Raw genomic sequence first — 23,805 nt, forward strand, 5'->3', positions numbered from 1 at the left:
TCGTTTTGATATGACCTTGCTGTAAATATAATTGAAACAATTGGTTGTTAAGTTATAATAATTGCTATAAAACATTTAATATGTCTCGTACAATATTTTGTCAAACCGCACTTCACGAAAGCAATTTATTTAATGTTAAGCTATTAGCCCAACTTCCTAATACCAAGTTAAAACCAGTCGCCCAGAGTTCAATTGTTTAAGTTTCATTCCGGCGATTTATAGACAGATTATCATAATCACTGCCTTCCATTCAACTAATAATTACAATCAAAGGCGTTCGTAATTAGGGTAGCTCAGTAATTGGCAATTGCTTTTGGAGTTGCTCAATTTATTATGGTTTAGCTCGATCATGCTCGGTAATTAATGCAGGATGTATTCAAACATTTAGGACAATCGATTTATCTATGACTTGATATAAGGCATATAAAGCAAGGCTTTCTTAAAGCTTTCTCCATGTCTTTGGTCCTCACTTGTCAACAGCTTTGTACTGGAAATAAAGCTTCTGATAATTTAGAGACCATTGAGAATAATTTTCCCCTAATTTTCAGCCTTTAGTAAGGTCTAATTTAATTATGGTCAAGTAGTTCGAGTAGTAACTGACTCTACAAAAGATGCAGATGTGGTAATAGTCCTATAAATGGACATAAAATAGTAGGAAGTTTATAATGGCTGAAATAATACAATGGTGAACCCCATTGGGTTTTGGGAACTTTTCTGAAATGGGTAGATAGTTAAACAGCTTATTTATAAAAGGACTAAAGAATCGAAAAATATAAATGAAATACTAAGGAATGTTATGAGTAGGTGCATATCCACATACCTATAAATCAATTATGTAAGTCGTGCAAATATTGAACTGTTTTTATGAGACATAATTTGGCTCTATTTGGTGATGAAATATATAGCCCCGATAAAATTGCTTTAGAAACTTTTATTGCTGTAGTTCGAACTGCCATTTTAAGGCAACTATAAAAAGATGGGATCCTCATAAAATGATTCAATTAATCGTTTGGCTAAATAATATGAGTTTTGTTTCATCTTATAACGTCTGTTTATGGAATAATCTACGAACGACCTCACGATTCTTTGTTCTTGAAGCTTATTTATAAAAATAAACACAAGTAATAAAAATCTAGAAATGTAGAATGATCTTCACTTTGTTGGTTATACTGAACTTAAAAATTAAACATGTGGTTACCTTACAATAAACTATATTTAAATGAAGACTTCCTCGTAGCTTCTTCTGCGACGCAAAACCAATAAACTTTTAAAAAAGGCTGGCATTTTTCTTCTTATTATTGATAAGAAGAAAAAGGTTGGTACTTTATTGTTCAGAAGCAGAAAGCAGAAAAGGACAATGAAGTTCCAAAATGAATTTTATTGAATAATGCTTCAATTAATACTAATTGACANTTTTCAGTCTGAATGATACTTATGTACAGTCGACGGCAAATCATACTAAACATTTTTTTTTGCGAAATAGCATTTATTAAAACTGCAAAGTTGCCATATTTTCTAATTACTTGCATGTTATTTTGTCTGCAAATAAGAGTTACGCTAAGATATCCAGTTGGGTCCTACTGACGGATCACTCTTTAAAAATAGAAAACACATTAAAATGTCACCTGTCATTCAGGGGATAACCTGATTATAATTTCAACATTTCATGGTTATTTTATTTTCCATTGTTTTGTAATTCGTCATTTGGACGCCAACAGGCGACACGACCCTACTCAAAATCAAGTAGTAGAGTGGTTATTTATAGAAAAAAGACACATAAACACTTACTAGTGTTTGAGCATTATTTTTTATATCGTTGATGATCTAGTCACATATTAACGGCCTAGATTGTTTTATTGTTTCTCCGATAACATTTCTTGTGTTGTTTCGTCCATCCACGCCATATTTATTCATACCCACATTGTGAATAGACCCACGTATTTTTCACGGCATAGAAGTAATCGCCGTATCAGTGGTCTCTTTAATTTGTATGCCGGTCATTGGCCACAGTGTAAATAGGCGCAGTAATTCCATTTTGTGGTAAGGACATTGACACTCGAGTAGGTATCTGAAGTTTGATCTATTTGGCGTAACTGAACAACGGGCATTTAATGACCAAGCAATTATCAATAAAGTGTAATAAATTGATAACATTAAGTGCAATAATGATGCTTAGGTAAAAACATAAGTAAAATTTATTAAAAAAAAATAAAACCGACTCCAAAAAACCTACACTAAAACGTAGAAAAATAATTACTAATTACCTACTTATTTATTAGGACGAATTAATTATTAATATTTATGTAGGTATACCATGATTGATACTTCTGGAGTCGGTGCCAAGATTATGAAACATGTAAAGTTTGCCTGGAGTCGGTTTTATTTTTTTTTATAAAATTTTACTTATTTCTTGCTTTTTAGTTAACTAATTATTACCTTGATGTTACCACTGAAGGTAGGCAGTACACTGAGACCAAAAAAAAATGGTTCATTATCGGCGGAGATATTGCGTATAAAAAAGTTCATCCCCAATTTTCCACCCTTGGGGGTGAAATATTTTCTTCAAATTCGCATGAAACCACCCTTTTGATAATACCTATTCAACAAAAAAATAACCGTTCAAATTGATTTATAATCGGCGGAGATATTGCGTATAAAAAAGTTCATCCCCAATTTTCCACCCTTGGGGGTTGTTTTTTTTATTATTAAATTTAAATGGGACCACCCTTGAGATATTACCTATACGCCGAAAAAAGATTTGTTCAAATCGGTTCATAATTGGCGGAGTTATCGCGTAACAAACATAGAAAAAAAAAACATACGGGTCGAATTGAGAACCTCCTCCTTTTTTGAAGTCGGTTGAAAATCTTACACTTCAAGTTATGTAAAGTCAGTTTCATTTAGATATTTTTTCACACCTCAAAATTAAATGCTGATGATGTTTGAATGTTTGAGAGACAGGTACTGAAGCTTCATGAAATTATTAGAGCTGCTGTCCCAACCCAAGTAAGTAGTAGTAATGGTATTTTATTAAACGTCGTCTCATTGTTTAAATGGAGTGGACTTTCTGTATTATTTTTGTTGTACATTGAGTAAACTAATCTGGATTCTAATCCCGTTGGGGCATATCGTCTGCGGTATTTCCAGACGACATCTTTTAAAGTAGAGATGTGCGAAATGTTTATATCTGTCCATAACATCACTGTTTTAAGTTAACATTAGCTTTGGTCAGTTTTATTGTCTGAGAAGTTTCATAAACAATGGTAACACGCGGCTTAAAATCTCAGTCCTAGTTTAAAATAATGCCTACGTAAGTTAAAGATGTACTTACTTATAGTTAGGCTGTCTCTCGGTAATTCCTTTAAAACTAGGTATCGCAAAGTCAATACAATCAATACAGCATATTAACAATCGTTTTGATATGACCTTGCTGTAAATATAATTGAAACCATTGTTACTTAAGTTATAATAATTGCTATAAAACATTTAATATGTCTCGTACAATATTTTGTCATACCGCACTCCACGAAAGCAATTTATTTAATGTTAAGCTATTAGCGCAACTTCCTAATCCCAAGTTAAAACCAGTCGCCCATAGTTCAATTGTTTAAGTTTCATTCCGGCGATTTATAGACAGATTATCATAATCACTGCCTTCCATTCAACTAATAATTACAATCAAAGCGTTCGTAATTAGGGTAGCTCAGTAATTGGCTATTGCTTTTGGAGTTGCTCAATTTATTATGGTTTAGCTCGATCATGCTCGGTAATTAATGCAGAATGTATTCAAACATTTAGGACAACACTTTTGTTGAAGAGCAATCGATTATTATCTATGACTTGATATGAGGCATATAAAGCAAGACTTTCTTAAAGCTTTCTCCGTGCCTTTGGTCGTCACTTGTCAACACAGCTTTGGACTGGAAATAAAGCTTCTGATAATTTTGTTGCGGATCCATTGAGAATAATTCCCCGACTAAAGTGAGGTCTAATGGTCAAGTAGTGCCTACACTTAGTGAGCAAATAAATAAATAATATGAATATGAGTAGTACCTACCTGACTACAGAAGATGCAGAAATGGGAAAAGTCCTATATTGATCATAAAATTATAGGAGGTTTCTACTCTTTAATATAATGCCTGAAATAATACAAAGGAACCCCCTTGGGTTTTGGAACTTTTCTGAAATAGGTAGTTGAGCAGCTTATAAAAGGACTAAAGAATCGAAAACTACATATGAAAAACTAAGGAATGTTATGAATAGGTGCGTATCTACATACCTATAAATCAATTATGTAGTTGTGCAAATATTGAACTGTTTTTATGAGACATAATTTGGCTCTATTTGGTGATGAAATATATGGCCACGATAAAATTGCTTTAGAAACTTTTATTGCTGTAGTTCGAACTGCCATTTTAAGGCAACTATAAAAAGATGGGATCCTCATAAAATGATTCAATTAATCGTTTGGCTAAATAATATGAGTTTTTGTTTCGTCTTATAATGTCTGTTTATGGAATAATCTACGAACGACCTCACGATTCTTTGTTCTTGAAGCTTATTTATAAAAATAAACACAAGTAATAAAAATCTAGAAATGTATCTTAACTTTGTTGGTTATACTGAACTAAAAATTAAACATTGGTGGTTACCTTACAATAAACTACATTTAAATGAAGACTTCCTCGTAGCATCTTCTGCGACGCAAAACCAATAAACTTTTAAAAAAGGCTGGCATTTTTCTTCTTATTATTGATAAAGTACCAACCTTGGTACTTTATTGTTCAGAAGCAGAAAAGGACAATAAATTTCCAAAATGAATTTTATTGAATTGACACAATATTGTAATTCTTAAAGACCCATAAAAATTACGTAAAAACCTCGCAATATCCAAACAATTGTCTATAATAGTTCTGCCTTCGTTTATGCACATTTAGTGCGAGATGAAATAATGACGTTCGGTCCCTAAACGGCTAATAACCATAGGTTGAGTCGTGAACAGGTCTGATTGCCATCCGATCTGAGCATCACGACTCCACTCATGCTGCTCCAAGTTGCAACACGGATAAATGTTGCCAATTGTGAACGGTCGGTGCTGGGACCTTATGGTGCAGTTTGTTAATTTTGTACGGGTAATTTAGTTGCTTTGAACGTTATCAAATACATTTTACTTTGCAACTATTAAGGACTATTATTATATTATTTAGGGCCTGTACGTGTCATTAACAAAAAAAAAAACACGGACAGGCTATACTTATCTCTCATATAAACTGCTTTAAATCTCACACACACAGGGGTTCACAAGTCTCGGATAGAAATAGATAATGTCACCGAAAATCACGCTTTATTTCTTAAAAAATCTTTATTAGTCCAAGGACTTTAATTACCCTATAATTATCATGCTCTTTTTTGTCATAATAGCCATTATTGTACGTCTTATATTCTCACTTCAGTATTTTCTAACCAAACCTTCTCTTCCACAGTCCAAAGACCCATGGACATCAAGAACCGGCCTCGCATCCCGATCCCGGATGAAGACCCCTACAGCATTGCCAGTTCAAACGCCAACGGCTCCGGGTCGAGCGGCAGTTCAGGCGGCTACGGCCACAACGGGCACGGCGTGGTCGCGGCTACGAGGGAGCAGCTGATGATGCAGATGGGCCAGAGGAGAGGCGACAAGCCTCCCAAGCTGCCGCCTAGGGAGAATGGCTACGGGCCCGCTGATATTCCCAAGGTCTGTATGGTTGTAATTTTTATTAATCATTTTATCTCAATGCATAGACAAAGTAACAAACTTAACAACTTTTAAATAGTTTCGTGAAGCAAAGTACTTAGTTGTTACGTACAAAAAACGCTCTACTTAAGCGATTTCAGAATTATAACTGTAGCACTTGTAACAATACGTAGGCGGGCTCTGATTTGGTAACTATTGTTTACCAGAAAATGGGAATAAAAAAAATCTTATCGGGACTTCCTGGATCTCTGGCACATTTTTAACACTCTTACAGAACTAAAGAAATTGGAGTATCCAAATTAATGCGATCAATACTCAATACTTTATTGCTTATTATAGTACACTTTCGTGTGTGTAATCACGTTACGCCAATACCACAGCCTATAGCATAATAAAAGCCTCATTTAATTCCCATAACATATCATTTAATCGAACTATAACTATCATAATAAAACAATTGACCTGCATTGTCCTCGCATTTGAAAATCTTTCAACATTATCGACCATTTTGACTATTACGCCATGACGTTTATCGTTACAAATCTAATAAAGCAATTTTTATATTATGTAAGTAATTCCGAGGGGCTAATCATAAGGCAATTTTTGCCACAGGCCACTGGTAATTCAATTTTCAACACATTTGAAGCGAGCCTGCTTTGCCCTTCATATACGCGTAATAGACACAGATTCAGTAAGTACAAACACTATGAAACGATACAGAATGTGTATAGTAGTCTCTTAGACACACACATACACACTGTGAGAAAGAGAGATATTTCATCTCTTCTGCCGTCTGAGCTATAAAAACTAATTTTAAAACCCTGCTGTCAACTTCAAGAGACAAAGGCATTTGATTTTTATTGGCTCTGTAATGGCACTGAAATTAATACAGTCAGTTCGTGAAAAAGTGACGTCATAGGTTCCGTTTGCTCTACATATTTTATGGACAGGCACTTTATGACAGCTTATACAGAAAGTCAATTGTGATACGAGACTACTGCTCTTTCCCCAGTTTTGACATTGACTTTAATAACGACACCTGATTCAATTCACTCGCATCTGAACAATGCAAACTTGATTTCATACAAGCCACTTGCAATTCGATACACATCGAATGCGGTTTGGATTCCCCGAGTAATTTGTTGCAAGTGAAAATTGCATTGTGCATTACAACGTCATTACTTCATGCATTAAGGTCCGGAAGAAAAAAGGCGAGGTCCCGAAATAAATTGAGGAAATAAAATGGTTTGGGTAATAAATTATGCTATTTGACGATATTCGTATGGGAAAAGAGGTACTTAATTTGATTATAAGTAGGTATTGTTTTGCAACAAATCAATTTTATTGACGATCATTAATACCCACAGTCATGAACGTTTGTAGTACTTGTAAGAGCCATATTATGTGGAAGTTTGCTTGTATACCAACTTTGAAACAATAAAGTTAGCATTTTAAAACTTTATAAATAAAAAATTATATAATATTCCAATGATATCAGTTCCCCAAAAGCTGCATTGATTTGCTAAATAAATAACAAGACATCTCAACAAAGAATATTAATATTACTTGCTAATATTATTAACATTTTGCATGTCATTGTCTATCTACTTCAATGTAAGAGCAAGTTTACAAAAACTTGTCATTCTAACTTTCTATACAACTGGCGGAGTCGAATCAAAGCAACACCATAAGTGGAACTAAAATTTCACTTGCCCAGTCGCACATCCAGAGATTTACAGCAATTTACGTTTCACTTTTTCTTTTACTATAATTGATGCAATTTTAAAAATAATAGCAAGCCTTATTTGTTCCACACTTTTTTCCGCCATCTTAATTTGATTTTGAAATAAAAACGCACCAGCGAATAAGAGGTTGAAATGAGAAGCAAAATTAAAGTTACATGAAGGATGAAACAGGCAACTAGTGGGGTGTGGGGACTGACTTTGTTCTGACGCCTCCGATTCATGTTTGCCGTGATGTTTGTCTTAATCGCTGATATGGTACAAATTATAATGTACGATTGTATATGTATAAAGCCGTAGGGACAGAGTATTATATTTTTTGGCTTTTATATTCCGAGTGTTTTTTTATTTCTTTTCAGTTTAAAAGTCAGTACTTATAGCTTTCCACTGATTATAATTTAGAATATATTTAGAAAAATAAACCGAAATCATAATTTGATAACAACTAAATCAAATTCATTCCCAAAAACTCCAATAAAAGAGTTCCAAGTTCCTCATTTGTCAACCACAAGATAAAATAAATGCAATATATTAATGATAAAATGCAATTTATGCAGATTGAATCCCTTAACGTAATCGGATTTAGAGTGAATGATCACTTCTTTCGTTTAGCGGTCGGTGAACAGGAAAAATGTTTCCGAAAACGCTTAGCTAAAGATCGCAAAATCCATTGATGTGAGACATTTATCTTGACAAGGGTACAAAATAATCGGAAAAGTAACTAATATACCTAAGTCTGTTAACAGCGTTCTTCCTAAGCTTAGTTTGGTATTTTTTTACATTTACTTAACGCTTTTAGATTTAATTCTTAACTTACATACATAAAATACCTGAGAGGTTATAAAAGCAGAGGCAACACGAAAGGGTTAAGAAGTGACAAATTTTAGATATTATCACACATTAACCACATAAAAAAATATGTTAAACGATCCCCACATACTCTCACATTGTCTGCATTACTAATTGATTTGACATTAAAATATCTGAACGGATGTTATAAAATATTTATTGCCCAAGTTATTCGGAATTCGTTACCAGGACGGGTTACGATAGCTGATGGATCAACAATACCGCCCGATGGACTGACATTAGTATTCTAATCTCATATGTCACCGACAGATGTTATGTAAATCATCGCTAAATTGATCCTTACTGGGCTATCGAGATTAGTTCACCGGTTCAGATTTAATACGTAATCTTGTTTTATGTAACATTTGAAATGCTGTCGATTTCTGATACTTATCAATAGGAGTCGTTGTTTAAAATTGAACTACTTTACATCTTGATATCGATTTTTGTTTTGAAGTATGAATTAGATAAGTATCAAGTTTTTTTCAGTACCTAAACTATTATCTCTTACCTACGCAACGATAACTGGAAAATGAGTTAAAAATCGATGCATGATTATTATTCTTTGTTAAGGAGGTTTTATTCGTAGCAATGTTCTAAGGACTCCCATTCCTCTGATATAGTGTGAACTAGACTTTTCAAAGACGCGATAGTGACGTCCCAATATCTCGCTTCAATCTCACCTCCGAGATAAATATCGATATTCGATGTCGATATTTCTTATTCGTTTACGCGAAGCGCCATCGAGGCGGCTGCAGTTATACAAATGAACAATGTCTTTTGTATGTCTTTTACTTACAATTTCTATATCGGCAGATTTAGTACAGAGGGCATTGATAAAAGACGTTCTATTTTTAACCCTATTGAATATAACACTTTCATATTTTGAATAGCGAAGTATTTCCATTTAAGTCTGCCTTTATTTGTATTTTGTTTACAATATAGCTAACAGTAAAAAAAAACTCAAGAAAACCTTTTATGCTTACAGCTATATTCCGTAGTAAACTTTGTTCGTGCGTACGCGCCGTTGTAGTTTAACATTTTATTCACACCCTATATCTATCGCAATGTAATTTAGTGTAAAAGGGAAATACAGGGTGGCGCTAATAATTCGCGCTGTGTGATAAGATCCACCTACTATATGAGCTTGCAGATGCGATCGGATCTTGTGCTAAAAGATTGTACTGCGCCTACGCATTTTATTGTAACTCCATTTTTTGTTTTTAGAAACGACTTCTAGAGTCTAATGTTTGTTTATTTTTTTAAACATATTAGTTGACCCTAATACTAATTTATCAGATTAAATTTTTGTACTATGAAGTAAGATTGTATAAATACAAATAAAATAAAATTTACATAGAGGTACCAAACTATAGGGCGATGAGCATCATTCATCGTCATACTATAATCGTAGACCCAAGTTACTATAAAAAAGTACAATAAGCTTTATATGACCTACCTTTTTATGTGTCGTTTATAAATAAATATATTGAAATTCTTATATACTTGTGTAATTGTATTTTTATATCTCCTTTTCAGCCGGACTACGACGACATAGAGGAGAACGGGCGCGTCCCAACGCAGTTCCCGAGGGGCAAATCTGACAAGGGCAAAGACAACAAGAAATATGGTAAGTTAATTGATAATAATATTGCCAAAGACTGAGTAAAAACTAAGGCTGAGTTGTTCCAACTTATTTTAACCGTACTAACTATAACAATAACCGGTGTTTTTGGTATAGAGTTTGATAGATTTTTGAAGTTTGTTAAAGTTTAAAGTAAGATGGTGCAACTCAGTTTTAGTAAGTTATACCTTGGAGATTTAACCATGAATGAACTTTTAAAAATCAAAAGAACCGTGCCTTGAGTAAACAGTTATTTTTAGAACCATCTAAAAATAAACCCCAACGAAAGCGAAAGTAAAAGCAAACCGAAAAAAATTCAAAATATACTCAACAATTGCAGCATTAATTACAAGGCGACTATAAATTGTCCCGTGCAGGAGTCGAACCTTGAACAGTATGCCCGCCAGCGTCGGCTATTACAGTATATTTAAGGCGGCGCACGCGTCTAAAATGGCATCGCCTATGTTTGGGCATTACGCCTCAATAAATACTTGCCTTAATGAAACTTGTTTTAAAAAGTTCAGTTTAATTCGTTTAAGTTATTTCACTAATTGAAAGCAGAGAAGTCATAAATTTAAGAAAACTAGATGTATTTACTGCTAAAGGTATACAATAAAATGAAGTACCTACTATTCATACACATGGAATTAAGAAAAAAACAGAATACCCCAAAAAACCCAAACCAAACTTTACCAAACTAAAAAAGTTACCTACTATAGGAAGTGAGAGTAAGTAGACAAAAAATATAACCTTACTTAAGGATACTAAGTAGGTATCAACATTTTTACTCCCTATAAATCATTGCTTATTTTTATTTTACCAACACCTGAGGTGCTAGTAACCATTTTAATATTTTGTCCAACACTTTAATCTTACGGGATGGTAAATTGCTGACATTTGCCGGATGGACATTAAAAGGTCTTCTTTCAGGATTATCTACGTAAATAGCCTCTCGAATAGCAATTCTTGGCTTATCAAGGGAATCTGTCGTGTATTAACCTGTATAGCGCGTGTAAGGCTGACACCTGTCAGTTGCCCTGTATTTATGGTGGCCGACTGAAGTGAACAAGGCGAAGTGTGAACATTATATCAATATCAGTGTTGGGCCGACAGATCATCATTTATAAATACACGTCCAGCGTTCAGATTTACCGCCCTCGGGGTAAAATATTGAAATAGAGAATAAGGGGATGACACATGGGAATTATTTAGATTTTGGTAATTGTCTTCAGAATATGGTATTTCCTAATAAGTATTAATATTCTAAGTCCAAACACGAAAAACTTATTACGTGTCTTTTTACATTTATCATTTATCAACCCTGTATGTAAAACACTGTATTCTATTAGGAAAACATTATAGAATTCAGTTGAAATATTGTGACACCTTCATAAAAGAAAGAACAGGGGATTGAGAAGCATAAATTCATAAGATATTTGTCCGGAGTATAATTAAGTATAGTTAAGAATTTTTTGCTGTAGTGGGTACCTATTACTTATTTGAAAAACCGCATGTGTGATAGGGCTCTTACTTAAACGCGAAATTCACATTCAGCCCAGAAAAGCTTTTACGCGGTCTGATAAGGCACAAAAGGCGTTCTATAAATTTTGTTAAAGTACCTTTTTGAATTTATACGTTTTAATATACTCGATAACATTGAAAACTCTGAAATATGATTGCTTCAAGAAAGAAACGCGAGCGGCAAAATCAAAAGGTGTAAGATTTGTCGGTCGCTAGATCCTGGGGAAAAAAGTTCTTAAGGATAGTGGAAATCTTCGAGAAAATGTAAACAAAGTGTTGCATGATATCCAAATATCCAATGCGTTCTAGTAATCATAAAAGGTGTTGCAATGAGTGGTTATAAAACAAATCAACCGTGGCTATTATGACATTTGATCCTGATTGAAATCTATGTAGAGCTTGTTGTAATAGTGTCCAAAGTGTTGACTCTACCTAGGGGCAAATGTATCCAGTCACGTTTATCGTTTCTCAATTCAGTATGTATGATCGAGTGTGACGTTTCTAGTTCACTTCACTATGCCTGTTTGAAGAGCGTCGCATTTCATTCATCAAATATGTGATGGCTGAAGGTCACAAACTGGTGAAATATTTTTTTATAAAATCCCAATTAAGAAAACAAAGGCCTTCATAATTTTTATATCGTTCATAATTCAAATAATGTTTTTTAATAATCAATTGATTAAAAAAATGAATTCAAAGTTGATAAAACATTTTTTTTGAAAAGCTACGTACACAACACGAAATTTAGCTAAGTATAATTTCAAAACCACACAACACTAATTGTGATTTTTGGGACTCCATACATTTACAGCACTGCATCTCCTGTATAATCTGAATTCACGCGCAGGATTTATTAGTTTCAGCTTAATTATATCGTCTGTCATCATAGCAACACTATTCAGTGCAGAGGTTACACCGAGACAATGCTCCGGTGTCGCAACCTCGTTGGCATTTCGGCATATCCTTGATATTTGGATTGGCGGTATTTGGAACGTAGGACGAGGAACGTGCACGCGTGTTGTGAGTGTGCGCAGCAACACGATTAACATTTTGCCGCGTTAATGCCACTGGGGTTCCCCAAGGATCTACTCTAGGTCCACATTTATTAAGGGTCAAATCAAGTGTTTAGTTATGGGGTTTTCTGAGTTTGAATAAATTTTACGGGAGCAAGCGAAAACGAATTTATTTAATAAGTACTTACATATAGCATCATTGAATTAAGCGTCAATTAATTTGTAGTAAATATAAGTTAATAAAATTCAAGCAATAAGGGTGTTCGAAAATAATTTTCAGTTTTTAAAATTCATTGAGTGACATAGTTGAATTACAAAATATTAAAATATCGTTTTGTAATAATATATTTCATACACAATTTTCCACCTCATCACAATCATATTTTGACTGTAAAAAAAATTAACTTTCCGTGCAACTTTGTTTCAGATGACCCGTACTACTGCGGTCTGCGCGCCCGCGTGCCCAACTTCGTAAAGACGAACGGGGCCAAAGTTCTGCCGGCGATGACTGAGCGGCTGACCCTCAAGGAGGCGCCGATGCCCGTTCCCAGCAAGCGCTACAGCGTGGCCCACGCCCACCCTGGCCCCTTCCCGCCACACATGGCCCCTTTCGCCCACGCTCCCATGCCCCCCGCGGCGCTCTGGCACGCTCGCTCCTACGAGAGCGGAATCGGTGCGTACGAAAGACCCCCCAGAAAGGAAAAGCTCATGTACCAATTCTATCCTAACAGGGACCAACGGCTGCGACCGATCGTCATCCAGCAACCGCGCTAGGTGTACATAAGATTAACCCCGCACTAAAATCACACCGCCTCGGCGCGGAATCTCCGCTCCAATCTTGGTATTTAAACTTTCCGTATTTCAAACGCTTAGCTTGGTAGCACTTTCTGCCTGTAGCTGGTATCTTAACTCACTTATCTTCACTTCTACACTTCTGTGTTCACTTACTACTACAATCTTCTGATACTGTTCTTTCCTAGTTCTCTTATGTCTGCGCATCCCAATCTTTCAGCATTGCAAGCTTTGCTATGAATGGTAGTGTTAGTAGTCCTTTGAATTCTATCGAATGTTCTATTGAAACTTTCCTTAAACACCTTTGACCGTAGTTTCTGATTTACCCAGATTAAAATCGTACGTTTGACGAATAACACATCGACAGTGAATACAATCGCTGCAACGTTTCCGTATATGAACAAGCCACTGCGATTGTACAGGCAGGCGTTACCACTTGGATGAAGCATCACACCATTGATTTATCTAAGATGTGCCCTTGCCCTTTAACCTAAGCCGGAAGAATAAATTCACTGATTGGGTTTAAAAGATCGTACATCGCGCACATAATAAAATTGGAGCTTAAAAAGAAGTATTAACGTCTAATGCATACGCAAATTTGAAAAGTTTAACGCTAAGCAAAGGCACACCTGTATAAATCATTGGCCCCCACTCACGCACGACTAACGGACACAATCTTGCAGATGGAGATCACTATGACCCATACGCGATATACGGCAGACTACCCATGCCTGGCCGCGGCTTCCCGCCTCCACCGGCACCCAACGCTCGCCACATGTTCATCGGAGAATGGGACTAAACCCCATCAATTGCACTGGAGAATACCACTAAAAACCACGAGACCAATCTATGACATAATCTAAAAAATATAAATTATTATCGAGACAATTGTCTGAAGAAATTTTAGAATCTGTAGCTTGATTGATTATCTCAAAGGTTGACCTTGTGATTGGTTTTACTGAATATGGTCACATCGATGTTAAACTTTCGAGTTTTCTAACAAATAGACGTAGCGATATTCAGACAGTATGCCCTGACATGTAAATATATAACACAGTTGTAAATTATTAGTCAAATCGTTTTCTGTTTATCGATTTCAAAGCAGCTTTTGACAATGTATCACTCAAAAATCGCTTTGAAGAGCAAACGAATTGAACTGGGCAATGCTGTAAAATTACGAATTTAGTTTTTAAAACCATCGCAGACTTTAACTTGTGTAGTTTTTGTTGATAAGATTGAAGTTTGTAAGACGCGAATTTTACCATTTTGATACATGATTAGAATTAAGTATTTAAGATATTGTGTGTTTTAAATAATCACTGCCACTTTCGACGATATCAGTGTGTTCATACTTGATTTTGTTTATTAAGGTTTTTCTTTCTTAATATTTAAGGTGTCAATCCTAGTCAATACAGGGTTGGGAATGATTTATTAGGAACTAGTAAATGTTGAAATCCAAATTCGTGCAGTGTTCTCACACCTTCTGTCTCTTTTATTTTCATTTATTTAAAAGAAATAAAAGATGTTACAGAGAACACACAGAGTAAATTAATACTGTAACATCACATAGAAAACGGCTTGTGACATAAATAATGTAATTTATGTTTAATAGTATTTTCAATTGACTAGCAACAACTTTGGAATTTTCCGTGTAAATACCAAGTTTTATTTCAAATTGTTTCATAGTTTAGGAGTTATTTTGTATGTTTATTAATAAGTACCTTACAAGTCTTTGTCACAACATAAGTTAAATGTAATCACATACATGTGTAGTTGTTATAGAAAGCAATAATATAAACTTAGTACCTAAGTTAAATAAGCTCTTTTGTAAATATATTCGAGTATAATCATTTTATTATAAAAAAACAGTGTATCACTTTAATATGTTACAATATCTTTTAATACTCAATTACGTGTAATGGATATTTAGTTCTGTACAATTAATAATAATAATTTGTATGTAATTTATTGTAAAAGATTTTTTATATTAATGTATATGTCACATTTTTATTTTTGTACTTTTAATACAACGTTAAAATGTGGTTAATTTGAGCTTGTTAAAAAATTATGTTTCTTAAAGGGACTATTATTCTTTTAACAGTAGTCTTTTTTGGAAAAATATAATGTGGTTATATTTTTATAAACAGCAGTAAATAATGTACATTCAAAATTGTATATTCGGAGGTGCTACGCAGGTTACCATTGTATCTTTTTACGACTATGCTAAAATAGAATACATGAAATAAAGGATTTATAAATTGAGTCGTCGTCAGGTGATAAAATTGCTCTTATTTTGAATTTTCCAAATATTTTTTCGAAGGTTTTAGACAATGACAACATTAAAATTTGGTCTAGACTCTCTTTCTTCTTTAGTCCTGGAACTGTCGAGACGTTAGATTCGTTCTAAATTACTTAAATAAAGGTCATTGTTGTTAAATTAAATAATTATTTGTATTATTATTTAGAGTTTAATAGCAGTTTTGTACACTTATATAACGAATATACTAGTATAAACATTAAAAATACTTATCAACATCCTAAATGTATTATGTAACGCAGGGTGTTGGATAATGAGTAACCTATTTTAAGGAAACGTGTATGGATAAATACAATAATTTTGTAATTAATTGCTTTATTATTTCAAATCCTTGACAAAAATGTATTCGTTCATCAAGATAGAAAACCTTTAGAAAGGCTTATGGTTTTTTATAATTGCCTTCACCAATCCAATCTTTAATGAGATATCTAATATACGCCCTTGCATCTTTTAGTTCCTCATGATCCGATTCTCTATCAGAAAACAGATCTCTGCAATGCGACGATTGACTGATAATTTTGGCTGGCGATTCATAGGACAAGTCTTCTAGGACACTCAATCTGCTCCATGGATCCATGTCACCATTTACGAACACAACGTGACTCACGTTAGGCTTCAAACCTCCATACAATTTATTGCTATCTCTAACGCCTCTGTCAACTCTTTCTTCATTAAAGTCTGGCCCAAACAACTTGGTACACATCCTGTAGTAAAATTCTACCGAAATGTTTTTAGTAAACGGCTGGTCATCAGAAGACCCAGTTTGAAAGTAACCGAACTCGGTGCAAGTCTGATAGATCCAAGCAGTCAACCAATCAATGCTCCTAATACTTACAATCATCTCATCGAAATCATAGTAATAACACTCGCTTCTTTCATTCCAAATTAAGTTTTGATTTTTCACTTTCCTAAAATTCGAAGTAAAGTTGCTCTCACAATAATCTTTGATGACTCCAGGATTACCATACTGGGCTCGATACATAAATTGGGAGGCCTTCTCCATGAAGAAAAGTTCCCTATTTTCCGATTTGCTCATATCACAACTATCGCAAATATTCTCTTCAACTTTTAACGTTTCGATTCCGTCGTCACTCTGAAAAAGTTTTTCATATCTTGAAAACATTGCAGCAATTTTGTCCCAACAGCCGGCAGGTCCGTATTGTTCGAAGTCATCGCTAACAGTTTCTAGGTATTCGTAGAAATATTTTTTCGCTAAAACGGGCGCACTGCTTGCTATTGCTGCATCCACTAGTTCAGGGTACAATAATTTCATCCACGCAGCTAAATTTCCAGAATACGATCCACCAACTACCACTACTTTCGATGATCTAAATTTAGGCATTGATTTAATTAACTTCAATAATCTGGCTGAGTCAGCAAGTGCTTGTCTAGCGCTCAGATACGCCAAATTTTCTGAAGTGAAATTTTGAAACGGCTTACTTTTCCCATAGTACCTGTGTTCGGATGCAAACATAGCTCCATTCGTCTCGTTTGCTAGATCGTACATTATGCCGGTCTTCAAGAAAACAGGACTTGCTGGACCCTCGCCGCCCAAGAATAAATATATGGGCTTCTTTGGTTTCCACATGTCATGTCTTTGAAAATACCTCATTTTCCATGTCCGTGTATCAATAGGATCAAAGTGGTTTACGGGTTGTCTCATCCAACTCGTTTTAACAGCTGATGTGTCGAAATTTACTAGCGATTCGTTCATTTCTGTCGCTATATATTCAAATTCGTTGCCGAAACTGTGAAACGAAAGGCCATTTGTACGGCCAGTGTTGAACAATACAACTGCCAAACACAGAAACAGCATAGTCGATGAGTGCACTTGGTAATCAGAAATGATTTCACGTAACGGGTGCTCAGCTCTAGTATTTAACCTCACTGAAAACTCGGCGTAAGCTTCTTATCACGGTTAGTTTTCACACTCAGCTTCCACACTTGAATGTAGCCTAAGTAGCTAGAACACAAAAAGTAACCGAAATTATACAGATTTTAATTACAGGCAATCTGAGTAATGTTGGCCATCAGTACAACAATGGCTCAAAACATAATGTGAATTATTTTTTTTAAGTTTTTTTGAGTTAAAGATACAAAGGGTAAGCTTCAATTTATTGAAATAACTAAAATCAAAGTGATTAAAACTACTACCTACTTAAATTAGCAATTAAATTTTGAACATATATAAATTATATGCCAATGACCAAAGTTAACCAATTTGTATATTAAATTTAATTTCTTTATTTTACCTAAGTAACCATTAACCACCAGAGGCTAATTTTTAAACAGATGATAGTTTAATTTTGAATGCAGAAATGTTCGTAAAATCATGGGTAAAATAAAACACCCACCAGAATTGCGAGCGGATACACAAGATTTATATACCGAGTCGAGTCATTCAATTCACGTGGAACAGCACACGTCACTAAGGGGAGAAAGGGGCACTTATCAAAATGGCCTATTTTTCTTTTAACATTTGTTCATTATAGAAATGTTCGTAAACATCCACCAAAATTAAAATAATATTTTAAAAAATTACGAGCGGATACCTTGATAAACTTCGTATTAACACACTCTTCTTTTTGCTTGTTCTAGCACTATGTTGGAACCTTACTAATGATAATATTCATAAAAATTTTAGTGAATGGTGTATAAGTACCAACTTATTCTTTGTATGTGCCTAAGTACATAAAGTAGTTCTGGTTACGAACTTTTTTTTGTGATTAAGAGTAGGTAGGCTAATCTGGTGTAAGCGATGCCATTTTTGAGTTGACATCAAAATCTACGTAGATTTTGATGTCAACTCAAAAATTTATTTATTTATTTATTTATTTTCACCAACTTAAACTATCTTTACAGGTCAATAACCTAATGCGATAGCATAAATTATTTTGTAGGCAGGTACACTGTATCTACTTACACTAACTACTTAAAATGAAATAAAATGGCATCGCTTGTTGTCAATTGCACTTACCTATTTCAATAAATAAATTTAATTTTAAATGTAAATTATATTAATGTATTAAATAAAATTAAATTGAATATTATATACCTACTATTAAATTATTATGTAAAATGTTTGCATGCTTTTATAAAGTAGATTTTGACGAACAAACCATTTTAAGAACACCTTAATGTATTACTCAATCAAAATTGAAGCAAATAAATTTATTTCATTTCATTTCAAATAAATGTCTTTAAAAATAACATTATGTAGGTAGCTACTTCATTTTTTTTTTTGTTGTGTGTTAGTAAAATAATAAAAGACACCGAGTATGATAAATACTTTATTTGCAATGGAATTTCGAATTTTGTATTTTATGCGGGTAAACCTCATTCTGACGTAAGTGAACAGTATCTCAATGACACAAACCGATGAGGATTTTGTCAAAGATAGAGTTGTTGTTTTTTTATTATATTTGCATTAAGGCAGTTACTGTTACTGCCTCTTATCTTCTTTCTGTCGTCTGTTTGGAATTAAAAGCTGTGCTATCACTTGAGTCGTGGAGGTTTGTATCAGTATGGAAAACCCAAGAAAAAATAGTTCTAGAGGTCACCCCGAATAAACATAATTATATTAAAATGTCAACCCTGATAATGGCATCAAAATATGCAACAATGTTAATAAAGGGAGTATTTTNATATATTAAAATGTCAACCCTGAGAGTGGCATCCAAATACACAACAATCTTAATAAAGAGAGTATTTTACATTCCAATCCATTCCTTTAGTTTCTTCATCGTAAACTCTCTGACCTCTGCAACCTTTTCGGATTTATCGTCGTCATCGAAAAACCAGAGGTCTGAACAATGACCCGCATCTGGTATGACCCTGGCCGGAGCTTCATCTGAAAGATCTGTCAAAACACCAAGTTTGTGCCATGGGTCCATGTCTCCGTTAACGAAAACTACTCTGTCCACATTTGGCGTCCGGCCACCATATTTTTCGTTGGTTTTCTTAACACCATCTTCTATACGTGCCTGATCAAATTCTGGGCCAAATACGTCTGTACACATTTTATAATAGAATGAAACCGGTAAGTTATTTGTAAAAGGATGATTATTCGATGAAGTGGATTGCATATAACCAAATTCGGTACAAGTCTGATAAAGCCATGGTTTGAAATAAAAATGTTCTTTTATATCTTCAATCATATCGGCAAAGTCATAGTTAAAACAAATGGGATGTGAATTTTCAAACTGCAATTGCTTGTTCCACTTCCAATCATGAATACTATTTGAAGTGATGATATGATTACAGTTATGTTGTATCTGTGTTGGATTTTGTACCATAGATGTAAAATATGTTAAGATATAGTAAAAAAAGGTATGTTGGTTTTCCAGGACCTTCATATCAGTCCCTTTGCAAATTTTATGTTCTTTTTTAAGCTGTTCAATTCCCTCGTCAGATTTTAGTAACTTTTCGTAGCGTTGGAAAATTTCAGCTACTTTCTCATAGCAAGCAGAAGATCCATATTTCTTGAAAAGATCACCAACTACCTCAAGGTATTCATAAAAATCTGACTTAGCTAACAGGGGAGCACTACTTGATAGGGCTGCGTCTACTAAATCGGGATACAACATCCTCGCCCAGGCGGCTAGATTTCCTGAGTATGAACCGCCGAAGACAACGACTTTGCTATTTTTATAAAGATCTTCACGCTTTATATATTCTATGAAGTTTTTCAAATCGGCAAGAGCTTGCGTCGAACTTAAGTAAGCCAAGTTCTCTACACTCATATCGTCGTTAGGAACACTTTTACCGTAGAATCTATGTTCTGGTATCATCACGGTAGCGTTAACTTCTTTTGCAAAATTCATGATTAGAAAATTGACGATCTGATTAATGTTATAGGGGTGATTGCCTCCTGTGTAAAATACAAGAGGCCCACCAGGTTTAAAATGTTTATAATTGAAATAGTGGTAATTCATCTCCCATGTTCTATTTTCCGCAGGATCGAAGTGGTCCAATGGCTGCGTCATCGTAGCTTCGTCAATAACTATTACTTCACCTTTTGGCGGTGAAACATCTCGCAGATGATGATCGCCTTCGAAGTGGAAGAATCCATAACAAGTTTTAAGATTGAGGAGGGTTATAACGTAAAACCACAACCCTTTCAAAAATATCATTGTTACTGATATTGGAGAACACAACTTACTGTATATTTTGTCAACCGAACACAGGGTTTATATACCGAGTCGAGGCTTTCAAGACACGTGGAACAGCACACGTTACTATGGGGAGAAAGGGGCACTTTTAAAAAAAATCCTGTTTTTCTTTACAAACTCGCTGAAATGTTATAACTTTTGTTAAAAACTGTTATAAGAGCATTAGCCACTAATTGTTGACAAACACTGTGAATTATTAACAATTGGAAATTGGTTTGTCATTTCACCTACCCTATAATATAGGGTAGGTGAAATGACAAATAATATTATTAAGCATAATAGGCTGTTTATTTAATTTTTTTTTTGCATTTTAACAAGCCCGAGATAAAGCGCCACAACTAAGTAAAATAGTTTAGATGCAGTCTTTCTTTTTGTTTGAAATACATGCAAGTAAAACGGAAAAGTAGCTTGTATGCTTATTATTTAACAGCAAGTGCAAGACGTAAACTGGCGCAAAGTTCAACGAAATTTGCATCCTTGTATGTCTCTATTTAATATAGTTGGTGGCACATGCAAGGAGCTATACGGGACTATTCCTACCTCCCTTTCCCACCACTGCAACTCCTGTGTAGCCAGGATCTACAGCTTGACCGCCAAAAAAAACCCAACCAGTGAAGGTCAAGTTTGTCCCGGGGGAAAGTTCAACTGTCATTGGACCCGCAACGAAATTAATCAGTAGAACATAGGAGGAGTTCGAAGTTAAGGTTCGACTAATCCCTCCGTTGCAAAGCGGATGACAGGTGACAAACAAAGGTTTAGTAACCTTTATGAAAAAGATATGCTGATTGTGGGGGCCTATCTTATGAGCTACTAGCTGTGCCCGCGACTTCGTCCGCGTGGAATAATGACTTTGGGTAGGCACTTTTAATAATTTAGTCTAATTATTTTACAAATAGCTTTTGCCCGCGACTTCGTCCGCGGAGAAGTCGAAAACGTTCTCATTCGATTTTTAAATGTTTTTAACGTTATTATCTAAATGTTTGAATACTTGTAAAATATAAAAATCTTAAAGNCAAAAACTACTCTGTCCACATTTGGCGTCCGGCCACCATATTTTTCGTTGGTTTTCTTAACACCATCTTCCATACGTGCCTGATCAAATTCTGGGCCAAATACGCCTGTACACATTTTATAAAAGAATGAAACCGGTAAGTTATTTGTAAAAGGATGATTATTCGATGAAGTGGATTCCATATAACCAAATTCGGTACAAGTCTGATAAAGCCATGGTTTGAAATAAACATTTTCTTTTATATCTTCAATCATATCGGCAAAGTCATAGTTAAAACAAATGGGATACGAATTATCAAACTGCAATTGCTTGTTCCACTTCCAATCATGAATACTATTTGAAGTAATGATATGATTACAGTAATTTTGTATCCGTGTTGGATTATTAAGTTTTATCCAATTTGAAAAGTCTGATATTTTGTGGTAAAAAAAGGAATGTTGGTTTTCCAGCACCTTCATATCAGTCCATTTGCAAATAGAATGTTCTTTTTTAAGCTGCTTAATTCCCTCGTCAGATTGCAGTAACTTTTCGTAGCGTTGGAATTTTTCAGCTATTTTCTCATAACAAGCAGAAGATCCATATTTCTTGAAAAGATCACCAACTACCTCAAGGTATTCATAAAAATCTGACTTAGCTAACAGGGGAGCACTACTTGATAGGGCTGCGTCTACTAAATCGGGATACAACATCCTCGCCCAGGCGGCTAAATTTCCTGAGTATGAACCGCCGATGACAATGACTTTGCTATTTTTATAAAGATCTTCACGCTTTATATATTCTATGAAGTTTTTCAAATCGGCAAGAGCTTGCGTCGAACTTAAGTAAGCCAAGTTCTCTACACTCATATCGCCGTTAGGAACACTTTTACCGTAGAATCTATGTTCTGGTATCATCACGGTAGCGTTAACTTCTTTTGCAAAATTCTTGATTACAAAATTGTCGATCTGATTAATGTAATAGGGGTGATTGCCTCCTATGTACAATACAAGAGGCCCACCAGGTTTAAAATGTGTATAATTGAAATAGTGGTAATACATCTCCCATGTTCTATTTTCCGCAGGATCGAAGTGGTCCAATGGCTGCGTCATCGTAGCTTCATAAATAGGTATTACATCAGGTTTTGGCGGTGAATCATCTCGCAGATGATGATCTCCTTCGAAGTGGAAGAATCCATAACAAGTTTTAAGATTGAGGAGGGTTATAACGTAAAACCACAACCCTTTCAAAAATATCATTGTTACTGATATTGAAGAACACAACTGTATGTTGGTAACCGAACACAGGGTTTATTTATATACCAAGTCGAGGTGGTAGGCTGGCGTGTGCTGTTCCACGTGACTTGAATCACGTGGAACAGCACACGTCACTAAGGGGAAAAAGGGGCACTTTTCAAAATGGCCTTTTTTTCTTTAAAACATTGGTGAATATTGACCAAGTGTACATTCAGTTGTGCTTAAGCTAATAAAGCCAGGTAGGTACTTACCGTTTTTATACCTAAGCATAAAATATGTAAGAGATCGCTTCATAGCGATAAGACCGCCTATTTGTACCTTATAGGCCAGTAGAATTAGATTTTAAATCGGAAATAATTCCTACAAAAGATTTTAATGCTTTAATGGCTTCATTAGTTGCCTGTTAAGACTCTCCTAGGTTTTCGACTTCGACGGAGTTGTGCTTAAGTGGTGGGGCCCCCGAAAGGGGCGCTTTTTAGGTTTTCCGGTTATACCGCCTAAAGGACTTACCCTATCGAAAAGTGGTCCTCCTGTTGGTTGAAGGGCATTTAATTCTGCATTAAATAAGACCAAATTCATATGTTTTGAACAAACCGTTCTCGTGCAAATGTTCGGAAAAGTAGAAAATATGTGTATAATTAATGACCCTCTCCACTTTGACAGCTATGTAACGTCCGTTGACTGTTCAGATGAGCGCGCGCTTCCATCGCAATTGCACGTTTTTTTTGCGACTTGCTTCATCCTGGATGAGTTGCAACAAGTAGTCGAATGATTTTATAGACATTCTAAAGTAATTAA

At 34.8% G+C, this 23,805-nt stretch overlaps 4 protein-coding genes across 6 annotated transcripts in view; 1 reads left to right on the forward strand and 3 right to left on the reverse strand.

Moving 5' to 3' along the window:
* Positions 1-15,077, forward strand: part of exp (expansion) — a 104,264-nt gene extending 89,187 nt beyond the window's left edge. For 2 of the 3 annotated variants that reach the window (XM_028323542.1, XM_028323541.1), the window contains exons 6-9: positions 5,484-5,734; positions 9,865-9,955; positions 12,911-13,156; positions 13,959-15,077. In XM_028323542.1, the coding sequence (XP_028179343.1) occupies positions 5,484-5,734; positions 9,865-9,955; positions 12,911-13,156; positions 13,959-14,074 (704 nt within the window). In that variant the 3' untranslated portion in view covers positions 14,075-15,077. Of the gene's footprint in view, positions 1-5,483; positions 5,735-9,864; positions 9,956-12,910; positions 13,325-13,958 lie in introns of all 3 variants that reach the window. The other variant, XR_003657032.1, reaches the window with a different exon arrangement.
* Positions 15,078-15,971: 894 nt separating this feature from the next.
* Positions 15,972-17,418, reverse strand: LOC114366619 (putative serine protease K12H4.7). The gene has a single exon (XM_028323550.1). The coding sequence runs from the start codon at positions 17,406-17,408 to the stop codon at positions 15,972-15,974; it is 1,437 nt and encodes a 478-aa protein (XP_028179351.1). The 5' UTR covers positions 17,409-17,418.
* A 1,855-nt stretch (positions 17,419-19,273) lies between these two features.
* On the reverse strand, positions 19,274-20,415 carry LOC114366614 (putative serine protease K12H4.7). The gene has a single exon (XM_028323544.1). The coding sequence runs from the start codon at positions 20,413-20,415 to the stop codon at positions 19,303-19,305; it is 1,113 nt and encodes a 370-aa protein (XP_028179345.1). The 3' UTR covers positions 19,274-19,302.
* A 510-nt stretch (positions 20,416-20,925) lies between these two features.
* On the reverse strand, positions 20,926-22,672 carry LOC114366615 (putative serine protease K12H4.7). Its single transcript, XM_028323545.1, has 2 exons — positions 21,784-22,672; positions 20,926-20,949 (listed from the first exon to the last, which is right to left on the reverse strand). Exons 1-2 carry the CDS (start codon positions 22,666-22,668, stop codon positions 20,926-20,928), a joined length of 909 nt encoding a protein of 302 aa, XP_028179346.1. The 5' UTR covers positions 22,669-22,672.
* Between the last annotated feature and the right edge of the window lie 1,133 nt (positions 22,673-23,805).

The sequence above is a fragment of the Ostrinia furnacalis genome, unplaced genomic scaffold (genome assembly GCF_004193835.3).
Source record: "Ostrinia furnacalis isolate ACB-3 unplaced genomic scaffold, ASM419383v2 OfSCF0641, whole genome shotgun sequence".
NCBI lineage: Eukaryota > Metazoa > Arthropoda > Insecta > Lepidoptera > Crambidae > Ostrinia > Ostrinia furnacalis.